Source organism: Acipenser ruthenus, chromosome 1 (assembly GCF_902713425.1).
Source record: "Acipenser ruthenus chromosome 1, fAciRut3.2 maternal haplotype, whole genome shotgun sequence".
Taxonomy (NCBI): domain Eukaryota; kingdom Metazoa; phylum Chordata; class Actinopteri; order Acipenseriformes; family Acipenseridae; genus Acipenser; species Acipenser ruthenus.
In genome coordinates this window covers 22,678,681-22,693,385 of record NC_081189.1, presented here as the reverse complement: position 1 = coordinate 22,693,385, position 14,705 = coordinate 22,678,681, and the positions used below count along the sequence as shown (strand labels likewise).

Genomic DNA, 14,705 nt, shown 5'->3' with positions numbered 1-14,705 from the left:
TTGTATTATCTTTGTAATAAATGGATGAATAGCAGCGTGGCACAGATCCTGTTTGCTGGTACTTGATATGCTGTGTTATAAGTAGTGTGCTATTGCGTTGCAGTGCTGATTTGGGTAATTTTTCAATGAACACTAGGGATTTACTCACAAACCACATGTGGTCCCTGGAACCCCTGCGGTATACGTCTGTCTTCTGTAGTAAAATGTGTACCAGTTGTCTGTTTTGTCTTAATGTCTGAAGTTCATACTGTGTAAGGGGGTGTAATGTGAAATTGAATGGTTGTCACACCACAGGAACTAGTGGTGGGTAGTGAAAAGTTACATTTGTGTAAATAGCCTGTGCCTAAACTTTGAAGTTATTTAACTGCTCGAAATGTTTACATTTTATACTAAAAGGTATTTTAGTGCTACAGTATGTTATTTATATTTTTTTATGTGATAAAATTAATTATGAGTTATGTTTTGTATATACTATTATTAAGTACTTTTAATTTCATGTCAAAAAAATAAAATAATAATAATAATAAAAAAGCTATTCATGGGTAGAACCTGAACAAGGTCTCTTTGTACATTAATTACTGTAATATAATTAAAGCACCAAATCCTTGGACATTTCATTACAGTACATCTTATGTGTTTTTTTCATTTTTAAAATCATTGGTGACAGTAAATTGCTGCTGATATAGATTGCAGTACACATGGTTATTGTTTTTTGTTTTGTTTTGTTTTGTTTTTAATACCAGCGTAAACAACTACAAAATGAAACCATTACCCTCTGCATTCATCACCACTGCTGTCTGCTGTCTTGGCATTTATTACAAACTTTAGCGGACCAAAATGTATTTTATAGCAGAACTATCATTTGCTTAATAAATTGATACAGTTAAGCCAATAACTATATAAATTAATAAAACCTGATTCCCCGTAGTATTGTTATTATTGAAATAGTGCTCCAGATCTACTTGCAACAAATTATTCTGAACTGACACATACAAGGCAGACTTTTAGTGATCGAGTTGTAATATATACAAATTTCTCATTGACTGGTTTAATTAACTGATCAAATGAGGTCATATAGTAATTGTATTTAGAACACTTTCAAATTTGTATTAAATAAACACCTTTGACCTACATGACCTTCTACTGTATATGAATATGCTTCCTAAACTACCAGAATACAGCTTTCTTGTAAGGGTGTCTCAATCAGTAATTTTACAGAAAAGATGCATTAGACTCAGTTACACATAGTTCATTCATATTCCCATAATCATGTCTAATATGCATCCCTTGTTAATGCACTACAATTCAGCAGACCAAGAAATAGAAATTACAAAGCAGAAGGGACAAATAAACCCTTTGACTAACTGAAAAAAAAAACATAAAACAATGGAATTGAGCTGATAGTGGGATCTTTCAAAAATACAGTAATTTGCTGTGTGAGTGCCATCTTGTGCATTATTAGAACATTGCACAAGAAGTGTCTTTGAGACATCACATCGAACTTCAGGTTTCCTTTTTCCTTATTCATAAAATGGCTGCTAAATAGGCAGTTACATTTGTATTTAAAACTGGCATTTGTAGCTCATTTCCTAGAAATAGACCTCCGAATGCTCTATATGATTCTTTGATTATTCACATAGGGAAGCTAATGGTATTTATACATTTGTGTTATTCCACTTCAGTGGGATAACGAGTGGGAAAACATGTCCTTACTGGAACTAGTTTTGAATGTGTCTTTGCTTACATTCCAATCCAGTGGTGTTCTGCTGAAATTCAGGATGGAGGTGCGCCTTGGTTGTTCAAACAATACTGCCAAATTTCTATTGTTGTTTTGATTTTGACTCCGATTTCCTTGAGAACGAGTTTAGTCAAGAAATGGCAGTGACCAATCTGCCTGCGTCTGACTTATCTGAGCATCCTGTAGCTCTTTCTTAACACTGGTAACTGTTGCAAACAACAGAGAGGCTGCAAACTGACAGACTGAGCTCAAGCTTCTATCTAAAAAGATGGTTGTGAAGCGGCCATAAACTGGGTTCGAAATGAATCTGCGTCGAAGCATAGTCTGTTGACAATGAAAGATCTGCGAGTAGAATAATCCATGAATTAATTGATTTACTGTAATATAAAAAATGTACACATTTTATTGCTAGTTATTTTAAATATATACTTGGAGGAGAAACAGAATACCCAATGACTATTTATGGTATATGGTTATTATTCGTCCTTACATAAACAACTCGCCTCTCTCAGGGCTCATGTTTTACTCCGAAAAAAAACTTAAACCACAAACAATCATTCAGTATCCTCTCTCTATATAATTACCAAATATTAACACTCAACTTTAACTGTCTTTGGAATTGGAGGGATACATACAAACTTTGATACCTTCTGAATAACAGTCAAAAGGAGCAAGAAAGCGTGAGGGAGTGGCAATGAGTTCTATAAAGGGTAAAAAAAAGTTCAATTTCAGAATGTTTTTTTTTTTTTAGAAGGGGCACACAAATATTTATTATCTTTTTACTCACAAAAAGCAGCCTTTTGAAGAAGACATGCTGGAACATGTGGAGTTGCATAAAGGAGGGGTAAATATATTGCTGTTTCCTGCTTGGGTTATACCATTTCCATTATTCCTCCTTAGCCTTTGGTTAAAAATGGGGTCCTACAATTATCTCACTGCAGAGTAGACAACGAACAGATAATGTGTTCTGTGTAAGAATACAACTTTTTTTTATTTTAGTATTATTATTTTTAAACACATTAGTGTTCAGTGTTAATTTATTTGACTCAATTACTCATTTACACATTTTTTTCATTCAGTATGATCGATTGAACCCACAACCATGGATAGACGTTAAAGATGCCATTAAGAAGCACTGCCCCAAACATTAATGGTCATCAGTTAGAAAAATGAACCACAGCAGGAAGGGGAACCAAAACCGGCAACCCCAGTTTCTTCTGTTTGTGCTTACATAGCCACAAACGGAAGATTTTAATAAGAAAATACAAAATCTATATAGGTGGAATGAACCATAAATCCAAGGAACCGCATGCTGACCACAGTTCGAGTCTAACCTGCATTGTACAGGCAGCATGCACACCAGACAGGGCTACGGTTACAGGGTCTTCAAAAGCATATTTTTATTGAGAGTTAACGGTATAGTCAGAACAGGTGCGCTGTGTCAAGTGTTTTGCTTTTTAAAACCCAACTCTTAGAAACGAAATGTAAATTCAGAACAGATAAAGAAACCTCTTCAGTCGAAATGTCACTTCTCACTGCTTGTTAAATATGAATAGAAATAATAAAGTACACCTGAAAAGTATTTGGCATCATTCATTTATGTTGTAATATCATGTCTCTTAATAAAGCAAATCGAGCTGGAAAACAGTATATTGGGTCAAACTATTAAGAAATGCAGTCAAGAATATATACTGACAAAGGCACCTGCCAAAACTAGAGGTCTACCGAATAAAATGTGGGAATGACTTTGTTTGTATCTGCTACCCAACGGAAATAACAAGGATTACACAACAATGCTTTTATTTAAAACATAAATATCTACAATTAGATAGCCATTGCAGCTAGTTCAAAAGGCAATGGCAACTAAGTTTGGTCATTTCCAGTTTCATTTCTGCATGAGCTCAGTTTAGTGTTCTGTTGCAACACATAACGAAGAATCTTTTATGTCTTGATAATCAGCTTGTGTTAGTATAGCATTGCAATTCCATGTAGTTTGACAAATTCGGACATAACTCATACAAAGGCAGTCTGTCTAAAAACATGTGTTGAAACATTAGGGGTCCACTGGCTTTGGAAGAAGATGAAATTACCAAAAGCATAAGGTCTGAGCTTCAATTCTTCAACAAACGAGTAAGGACACATAAGGATACTTAAGAACATTTATTAAATATGACTGGCCTGTTCAAAGTTCAAAATTACTTTGTCTCCTTGAAAACAAAAGTCATGCCTCAAAGATCATCTGCAATGGAACCCTAGGTTTATAAGTTTGCCAAAACTTTATAAGAGGCTTATCATTGTGTGAATAGTATTATTTATTATATTATTTGTTTATTTAGCAGACGCCTTTATCCAAGGCGACTTACAGAGACTATGTGTGAATCAGATCATATTGGATAAAGCAAGTTCTGATACAGTTTGCTCTAGAGACTTTAACCAATAGGAAGGGCCAGAAAGGATGAAATAGAGCTCAAAAAATAAGCAACACCGTTTCACCCGTATTTAAACTATATTAAACAGAATTCAATTTGTTGAATTTCATCATTTCGTTTTGGTAACATGTATTTTTCCTTTGTAATTTCCTCTTTAGTATTTGTCTGGTTTATCTTCTCTTCAACTTCTCTTTTAGGGAGGTAGTATATTTTAAAATTTAAAAAAAGGTTGGGTCATCAAAAACTCGTCCTGAATCCTAGATTAACAACTGATTCACTTATCATGACCCACATTTGACCCAACACACTGTAAAAAGGTTAGTCACATGTAACTTCTGTAGCCCTTTTTATTTCTTTGATGGCCAATTATAAAGTCAAATGACCGGAGGGTCGTGGGTTCAATCCCTTGTGGGGGACACTGCTGCTGTACCCTTGAGCAAGGTACTTTACCTAGATTGCTCCAGTAAAAACCCAACTGTATAAATGGGCAATTGTATGTAAAAAAATAATGTGATATCTGTATAATCTGAAATAATGTATAATGTGATCTCTTGTAACAATTGTAAATCGCCCTGGATAAGGGTGTCTGCTAAGAAATAAATAATAATGATACTAATGATTCTGACAGCACACTGCAGATATGTCACCATGCTTGGTGCTTTTTTTTTGCAAAACAGCCCTCAGGCTTGCAAAGATCTTGTGAACTCAAGTAATGTAGCAACCCAACCACACAGGACTCTTGGAATATGATATAGACTTCCAATACATTTCCAGTAGTTTATACTGGCAGCTGCTACACTGAATAATAAAAGAAAGATTCAGTCACATAGGTTAACAATTCACTGTAAAGTTATTTACTATTTTGGTGACTACCTCAGTAACAGTGAATGTGAATGTAGGGCTGAGCTCAATTCGAACGTGTTTGGTAATGTTTGTTCTTTTCATATTGTACATTGCTGATGAATTAATCTGTGTGTATGTTGACCTGAATCCAAGTTTAAAACAAACTGAATGTCAGACTGCAAAAAAAAAAAAAAAACAACAAAACCCAACAACCCTGAAAAACTGGTAACGCTAACAGTTTCAAATAAAGTTTGTAGATTTAGAATGACATACTGTAACTGGCATGAAAAAGACATCAGGCCACGAAAGAGAAGAATCATGTCTTTTCTGGTTTTGTGCAATACCTTGCATTGTGTTTGGATATTAATTTAAATGCAACTCAGAATTATAGAACATCATCAAGATAGATGAAGAGTATGAACTACAATTGTCAAGTCAGTAGGTTTTCAAAATTCGTTCTGGTAACACATTGTCACATAATTTTTCCACGGTTCCAATGAATTTACCATTTACCATACATCTTATGCTTATGCTTTAATTAGTTTCTTTTTTTAATGTATTTAACTGATATTTACTACACTTTTCAAATCTTTAATCGTGGCAAACTTTATAGACTGCTCAGAATCTTTCAGCCAGTCAGAATGCATGTTTCACCTTCTGTATTCCACGCCACATCACAGAGAAACCCTATTCATGATGTCATTTTTACTGTGCTGTACTATCCATATCAGTGTGGTTGACGGCACCTGCTTTAATAAATCATACCTGAGGCACCTCTCGGAATTCCATTTAACTGTGAAGTCCATATAAAATGGTAACATCCCAATCGCCCACATACCTCAGCCACCGAACGGTATTCTCTTCTCTCTTAGATAGTGTTATAATATTTGAACGGGAGCTTAAAGAATAAGTAGCGGGGTTCCTAAGAATATTGTGTTATACGTGTTGCTACAACAGTTTCAATAATGTACCTGTAATTTTTCTTTTCGTTGTTAACATCCTGACAACTTTTTACACTTATAACTTTAAAGTCTGTTTCAAAGATATTTTAAAAATGGCCGCTGTAGTGCACTGGGGTTTGAGATTTGTTCCATACTACAAATCTGTTTCATACCACATCATGGATCGTTATTACTGTGTTACCTGTTTGACAATGTGTTCAATAATCCTTACACTATCAGTGCACTAGAGCAGCCATTTTGAAAAGAGCTTTGAAACAGACTTTAAAGATATAAATTTAAAAAGTTGTCAGGATGTTAACAATGAAAAGAAAAATTACAGGTACATTATTTTTATTTCTTGGCATCCCGCTACTTACTCTATAAAGCTTAGTAAATCAAATGTTTTTGAAATCGCAAATGTTCATGATAGCATAACATGTGATATGCATATGCAACAGTCATAGCTTTTGACTGCAGCATAGCCTTATAATAACCTAGAGTCCTAAATGTAAGAACAAAATGATTAACTACAATGTACCAAATACAAAAGATCATTATGAATTTACATGGTTATTTTGCATTTATATATGTTAGGATCCCAGGGTAAAAATACAACCCAGTCTTTTTGGGGTTCATTGTAGATGATGAAAATATGACCTAATCTAATAGGTGTTAAGGCTTATAGCATTTTCTTCAGTTTTAAACATCGAGTCTGTGGGGTTATACTGTATTTCTACTTCGGATCCTAACATATGTTTATTTATGCTTTTTATATTGCACATATGATGCTGTCTAAACAAGAGCTTTAGTTTTTCTGCTTTATAAAGCAAGTTCACGAATAGTGTAGTATCCATGGTCACCATCAGAGGGCAACATGTTAGAGCAGAGAGTTATGTTTTTTGAAGCGCAGCAGCTCCTCTAGTGGCAGAGAAAGTAAACCACAGCTGCTATAATAAAGAAATCTGGAAAAGCGAATAAAGGACACAGATTCATGTTCTTTCATCTATTATTAGGAATTATTAGGACATCTCCAAATACATTTCAATTTAACATTGTTCTTTAAAGCAACACCGTTTCCAGATTTGAATCTCAACATTTTCTTTCATTCTGTGGCTACAGATATATTCTCAGTAGTCATTACATGTCAAAGTTAAGTGCTATAAAATGAGTATTACAATAATCAATATTTTCAGGCAATTTTGTAATTATTTTGTTAATCAAAAATACATATATTTGGCTTTTTGTTCACCTTTTCTCTCTTAATATTACTTTAAGAATTTATTGTAATGATAAAAATTATTTATATCTTCTCACCGTAAAAAAAACCCAAAAACCAGAAGCTGAAAGTGACAGTTGAACCGTTCTTTATAAAAAAGACCCTACTGTTAACAAATAATAAAAATATCCTATAACCAGGAGTAACAGGTGGTGAGAATCGAGCCCCTGCTGCACCACAAGCATGAGGTGCTGCTCCCTGCCCTGCAGCTTCTTTGTATAAAAATAGGATCTGCGTGCCAGTTTTTTTCTTTTCACACAATATTTGGCTGAGATGGAAACATAAGGGTTGATATCACCTCAAAGCAGGCTGCTATCTTCTGACCAAACCTAATGAGCAAGGGTAGGCTGTGGCTTCAGCTACCGGCAGAGTGAGGCCAGATGAGATGACTGTAGACTCCCACAAAGAGTGGCTTGCTTCCGGCAGATGTCCTAGATATCAGGCCAGTGGATCCTACCACAAAAAGTTGCGTAAAATAAATTGTATTGTTTCTAACCTGAGAAATAGACGGACTCTTCCGTCGGCCAGGTTCATGGAGACATTTTAAATGAAATGTGGTTTACATTTAGAAACCATCTTTTTTTTATGGAAAGCAGAATGTATGACTGTAACCAAATTTTTAGTTTATAGACTTTTTTAGAATTTAAAGTAGGTATTTCTAATAGAATGTAAAATGAACTTAGAATAACAACTTCATACAATGTGTTTAGTCCCCATGCATTTTCCATTAAACTCCATCAGCATTTATTGTAAAAACTCCTTTGAAGAAAATTGCACATTTGTAGTCAAATTGCAGAATTGACATACTAATTAGAAAAAACCATGTCATACAAATATTAAACAAGGATATAACATTGTCAAGGCTCTGAACCTCTGTATTCTACATTTTGGTGGATTAAAAGCCACCTTGATTGCTGTGGTCCTGAGTACCTGCAACAAACCTAAAACATCAGATTGTTAGAATGGCCAGTAGTATATTGTAGGGCAGCAACAAGTCCTCTGAGTATAGGAATGTCGCAGACTGCTTGAAGCTGCAGCTATTAGGTACCTGTATCATGATATTCAATGATGCTTTTGTCTAAACATTTTGAAATTGCATAACCCAAGCCTTCCAATCAAAAACATCTCAATGAGGGCCTTGGTTTAAAAGTTGCAAGATCTTCCCTGGTGACAGACATCTTTTAGATTTTCAAGCTGAATCCTTCATTGACATTTCTGTATATTTACAAAAATGATCAACACTGTGCACTGGTATGGTGCATTGCTCTGGGAACTCGGTTTGATGTGGAACAGTTGTTCATTTAGCCAGGATACTCTAGAATGTCTAAGGTGGGCCTCATTGAGTAACTGTTGAGTTTGTCAATCATGAGGAGACACAGCTGGTTAGTCACAATAAAAATACATGTTGAAAAAGTTGAAAAATAGACCATTATTTGCCATATTGAGCTACAATACTGTACAATACAATGCAGAAACGTTTTGTAGGTATAGTTTGTCTGACGTTATCTTTAAAACCATAGTTATCTCACTTTAGTTGTCCAAAACCCATTAGCCACATTCTTTGGCATCTCTTCACTTGGTTTCAGAAAACATACTAAGAATGCCGCCAGCCACGCTCCCAAATCATTTTTTCAGACAACTGTTCTCCACATCACTTGTCAGACGAATGATGGCTAACGGCTAAAAGTGAAGAAATTGACCTCATGGCAGCTACAAAATAACCACTTCATAAGGGCACCTGCATTCGAAGTAGAAGGCTTGTTTCCGGAAAGTGAGCTGCCGGAAACCAGTTGTGGTTCTGACTTGCTCCTCTCTTACAGTGCGTTACCTCTCTGGTAGTTTGCCATGTCTGCCACTAGTGTACATTCACCCTTGGTCTATTTACAATTTACATGGTGCCTTAAAAAAAGGATTTAATTATGAATAAGCAAATGGTTGTGTAAAAAAAAAAATAGTGTTAATTACCAATAGACAATGTACGTTTCTAAGGTGGAGGGGTGTTTTTATTTGCAAAAAGGAGATAAGAACAATTTGTAAAGGTTTGATGACACTCATAGAGCAGGTATACAGCTTGCAGAAATGAAGCATTCTGTTACTATTCTCAAACTCTTGTATTTGTAGTAATCAGCAATCAATACTCAAGCATCTTAAAATGTACTATTGACATACAGTATATGGCTGTGACAGGACAGAAGCCCTGCACATGTAAATGGTGTTATTTTGGTACCACTTCATTTCCATGTGAGAATGTGGTGGGGATTGAAGAAAATGTGGACCTTGATTGGTGCTCCAATTAAATAATAATTGAATTTGTGTAATGATGCAGGTGTATAAAAGGCTGCACCGGGCCTGTGAGTTCAGCCCTGTAGAGACTGGTCCTTAAGGAGCGCCAGTGGGTTGCTACCAAAAGTACCCTAAAAAGAGGTGGCTGTGTATTGTTATTTGTTTTAGAATAATTTGTTTTCATTAATTGTTGTAAATGCTTTATTTACATATTTATTAATATCAGCACAGAATAGGAAAACTCTTCCAATAAGTTCAGTATTGAGATGTTGAAAGCAATTTATTTTGGCCAGTAGGCTACTGTGTCAATGTACATTTAACATACTGTAGTCAGTACCTGCAATAATTCACTGAGGGGTAGACTCAGTCATTGAATGCAGAACTGCTACATTGTTTTTCTGGTATTTGGTGCTATTTGATCACATTTCCTGGCACAAGACATTGGACACATCCAAAGACACAACTTCATAATAAAGTGTATATATACCATGTTTGGAAAGTTTGTTTTCATCCTAATAAGATTTAATTATGTTTTCAATAGCTTGTGGCTGTTAAATTAAAGGTATTTCCCTGTAACAGAGAAGTTCGCTGAATTACCGCGATGTAGTTTGATCTGGAGAGTTAATGTATGCATGATAGCTACTGTACCTTGAAGACTTTTGGAAAGTCACACAAAAAATGACTAACTACTGTCATCTAGTGGCACATTGTGTAATAGAATACCAAGGTAATGCATCTGGTGCTTGTGGTGTGAGTGTAGATTTCTGCTGATTTTGTTGTTATTATCGTTTTATTACTGCTTAAATACAATCTGGTGTTTTTTGCTGCAAACTGTAGGACAAAAGGCATAGTCAATAAAATGAATCTCATTAAATAACTATACTCTTTATGATAATCATAAACCATAAAGTTGACTTGCAACAGGGATACTAGAATAATGTCACAACTAATGTGAACTATTATTGACCAAAAAAAAAATCTCACCCATTTGTTTTGCTTTGGTAGTAAATGGATCCTGTGTAGTGTACTGCTGCACTTGTCGTACAGATTTCACATTACATCTTTTTAATTTATCTGAATATGGGATAATGATCTTTTCATAATTCCAAGATATATTGTTAAAAAGCGGTCCTAGTGGAGTCGCTGTGCATTATGTAACTGTGTCTCATGTGTCTTGTAGTTTTGAGATTCGCATGGTCGTCTCCTGTCTTCATTTAGTTCTGACTGCCACCTGGTGCTTGTTTCTTGTGATAATGGATAGCTTTTGGAAAATACATGGCAACCTACAGGGAAAAATTTAATATCACTATGGCATCTTCTTCCAGTCAATGAATATCAAGATTCATTGACCACTTTGCTACTAAAATATCTTCCTTATAAAAGACCAATAAGACCATGTAAAGAATGTTTGATTTTTTTTAAAGAAAGGGTTACACTTACTTTGGGGAATTTTAACTTGTATAAATCACTAGACAGTTCTTTTGGTGGGTGTTTGGCTGGGGTGTGAAAGTGCGTGCACCATCTCTTTGTTAATCTCATTGGTTAAACTGTTGCTTCACTACAGAGCTTATCTTTTCTTTCTCCCCCTCTTCCTCTCTGCATCCTCTGCAGCAGCATCTTCCTTTAGTGGTCAATGGGTCCAACCCCCTGACTTGGTTGGTTTCTGCTGATGTCCACCCTGAAGGTAACATATCCTTGAGCAAATTGTGTAAACTATTCCCACATACAAATTCACAAATCCTGGTGGATTCAATCCTTAAATTATGTATTTAAATACATAGGATAATCCATTGGGACTTTTCCAAGGATAACCTTGACAAAATATCTCATAACCATTTTGTATACGCAGCTCTGTTCTATACATAGAGACAGTACCCTTGATTTTGTATACGCAGCTCTGTTCTATACATAGAGACAGTACCCTTGATTTTGTATACACAGCTCTGTTCTATACATAGAGACAGTACCCTTGATTTTGTATACGCAGCTCTGTTCTATACATAGAGACAGTACCCTTGATTTTGTATACACAGCTCTGTTCTATACATAGAGACAGTACCCTTGATTTTGTATACACAGCTCTGTTCTATACATAGAGACAGTACCCTTGATTTTGTATACGCAGCTCTGTTCTATACATAGAGACAGTACCCTTGATTTTGTATACACAGCTCTGTTCTATACATAGAGACAGTACCCTTGATTTTGTATACACAGCTCTGTTCTATACATAGAGACAGTACCCTTGATTTTGTATACACAGCTCTGTTCTATACATAGAGACAGCACCCTTGATTTGTATAAACAGCTCTGTTCTATACATGTCTTAATTAAGTTGCATTACAGGTGTTGTCTAGTACAAAATGGCTGTAAAAATTTCACTGCAACTTCGTTTTAACCTCTGGCCATAACAATGATACAGACAACAGTTTTGAACTTATTCAATTGATCTACAAATCGCCACTGAGATAATATGCACTTGTGTCCCACGGTCTAACACTGCATGCGCATCTCTTTGGTGCATTTCTATCTGTAAACATGTTGAAAACGACTGGGAGAGTCTTTTTTGTGTGATTTAAGGTCAGTACTAGATCTGCCACTTTTTAGATCAATTGGTATACCATAAGAAAGGCTGTCCAGTACCAATGAAGTGATCTAATGTAATTATTTTTTGTTTCTGCAAATTATTTTCTAAACTGCCCCTTCAAGTGTTAAAAATCTATTCCTTTGAGACAAATGCTTTTAAATGTCTTAGTCATGCACTGGTAAATGCAATACAATTCTTTATATATATATATATATATATATATATATATATATATATATATATATATATATATATATATATATATATATATATATTAATCATCAATGGAACACAGACATAACAGAAAAATAAGTCATTTTTAGACACATTTTATTTTATCAAAATAAATTGACAAAAACTGTTTGTTTTTAGTCACACACGTACATTAGTTGCTAATAAAGAGCACCAAACATTTCTTACATATCAAAACACATGCAATGCCAATCATGTAAAAGAAACATCGCTCTAACCGAAGAATGTTTTTTTTTTATATATCTTTACTGTAAAACTCTTCATAGTTAAGATAAATAGATCTCAGAAAGCATATATCCCCTTAATCAGATATTCAGGCACAGTTTTTTTTCAATTTGACAAAGGTTTCCTTTTAAGATCTGTAAGTAGATGAGTGTGTACAAATGAGCTGACTTTCCCTGTGTTGTAGTTGTCTGTTTGTGTGTGTGTGTGTGTGTGTGTGTGTGTGTGTGTGTGTGTGTGGTTATATGTATGTCATAGTCCTCCACGACCATATTGTAAATGAGACGAGATAATGAAATCCAGATTTTAAATACAATTTAATTTTAAAAAGTCTCCTTTCAAAAAGTAAACTTTTTGACCAAATTAACATTCCTATAAATGTGTGATGCTGTGCAGTATACAGCTGTAATAAAGTAGATGATAGCCGGTTGCAAATCTTTACCATTTTTACTTTTCAGACTGATTGTTAATTTAAGCAAATACGACACAAAACAATGGTTATGTGCTGTTTTTTTAGCATGTTGGTGACAGATGTATAATAAAAATTACTTTTATAAATAACTGCTGAAAGGTAAATGATATCAACATATTATTAACTACATTAACAGTTTTGCATCGACAGTAGCAGGAAATTGAATTTATTCTTAAGTATGTTTTTATTTTCTCTTAATATAAATCGATTAAGTAGCATGTTCATAGCTTTATACTTTGTATTGAAGATAGGTAGATAGTACTGCATTTGTAAATACTGTACATATAAAACTAAACTTACTGCATTACAAAATACCTTATTATAAGCAATAAAGCAGTGAAGCTAAAAACAAACAAACAAGTGGACAGTCAAACTTAAAAAAACAGATTAGCCACCATGTGACTCTTTTCCTGTCAACAGAGATATGACACATTAAGATACATATTTACATCACTGCAAGCATGCTGTGGGGACCACAGATAGAAATTTGATTTTGTTTATTATTTTGCAGTCATTGATTTGATTGTGAAATCATTGTAAATATATTATCTCAATGGAATCATGCAATCATTTTTGAAGACAGACAAATCGCTAAGAGGTGACACACCTAGGTTCATCCATGTAGTTGATACTGTATTCCTAATCCGAAACAAAAGTAATGAAAAAAGCAGTGCAGCAAGAATCTTACAGTATTGACATCTGCTGAAACGTTTTCTTTTTCTTACTGCAGATACTCCACTGTAAGATAATGTCTCAGGCATGGCGCCCATAAAAACGAATTATTGTGAAATGTCGTAGTAGTAGTCCCGTAGTCTGCGTTCAACAACTACAAAAGCAGGCCTTTCTTCAATTCTGAAAAGAGAAAAAAAAAAACCTTGTTGAATATATAATTGCATCTTTTATCAGAACAAGGAAAGACAAAAAAAATATGACAAACAATATTTTAATACTGCATACAAGAGGACCTGTGATTTAGGTCCCTATTCAGCCTATAAAGTGAAGCTTGGCTTCCCCAGAGTCAGATCTTCCTGAGGCATGTCAGCATAGCTCTCCACCTTTCTGTAACTGGGAAATGCTCCCAGTAGGTGTCACTAAAGAGCTTACAACAATGTTTAGAGGCTTATCATTCATTTAGTATGTTATTCGCCTGTTTAGACTGCACTTGTCAATCTCTTGATCTACCCCTCCTACTATGCACTGGACTTGCCTGACCTAAGCACCATGTTACTGGATGCTCAGCAGATCTCTGCACTGCTATTATTTCATTGTAGATACAAATTGTTTTAATTCTAAACTCGTTACATACTAAACTTCTCATATTATATTCTAGTAGTATTTGCACTTACTGTAAACTGTACTGTACTTAAATATTGTTTTTGCCCTGTAACCTTCTATTGCCCTGTAACATCTGTAAGTTGCCTTCTGTCAAATAATAATAATAATAATAATAATAATAATAATAATAATAATAATAATAATAATATCCAACCCCACCCACTGGCAAAACAACTGCAGTCTAACTGCAATTACATTTTGGAAGTGCTTAAATTGCCTGTTGAGTTACTGGAATTAAATGACACACCAATTTATGAGGCATTCTTTTTGGGTCAGGATCTATCAAGTGGACAACTGGTAAGTTACCACTGAACCTTTGTTGACTGT

The 14,705-nt window shown here is 34.7% G+C and overlaps 1 protein-coding gene across 2 annotated transcripts in view; it reads right to left on the bottom strand.

Annotated features, from left to right (window-relative positions):
* Positions 1–12,410: 12,410 nt before the first annotated feature.
* Positions 12,411–14,705, bottom strand: part of LOC117971937 (tyrosine-protein kinase SYK-like) — a 44,444-nt gene continuing 42,149 nt past the window's right edge. For both annotated transcript variants that reach the window (XM_059022190.1, XM_059022196.1), the window contains one exon: positions 12,411–13,895. In XM_059022190.1, coding sequence (XP_058878173.1) covers positions 13,823–13,895 — 73 coding nt within the window. In that variant the 3' untranslated portion in view covers positions 12,411–13,822. The remainder of the gene's footprint in view (positions 13,896–14,705) is intronic.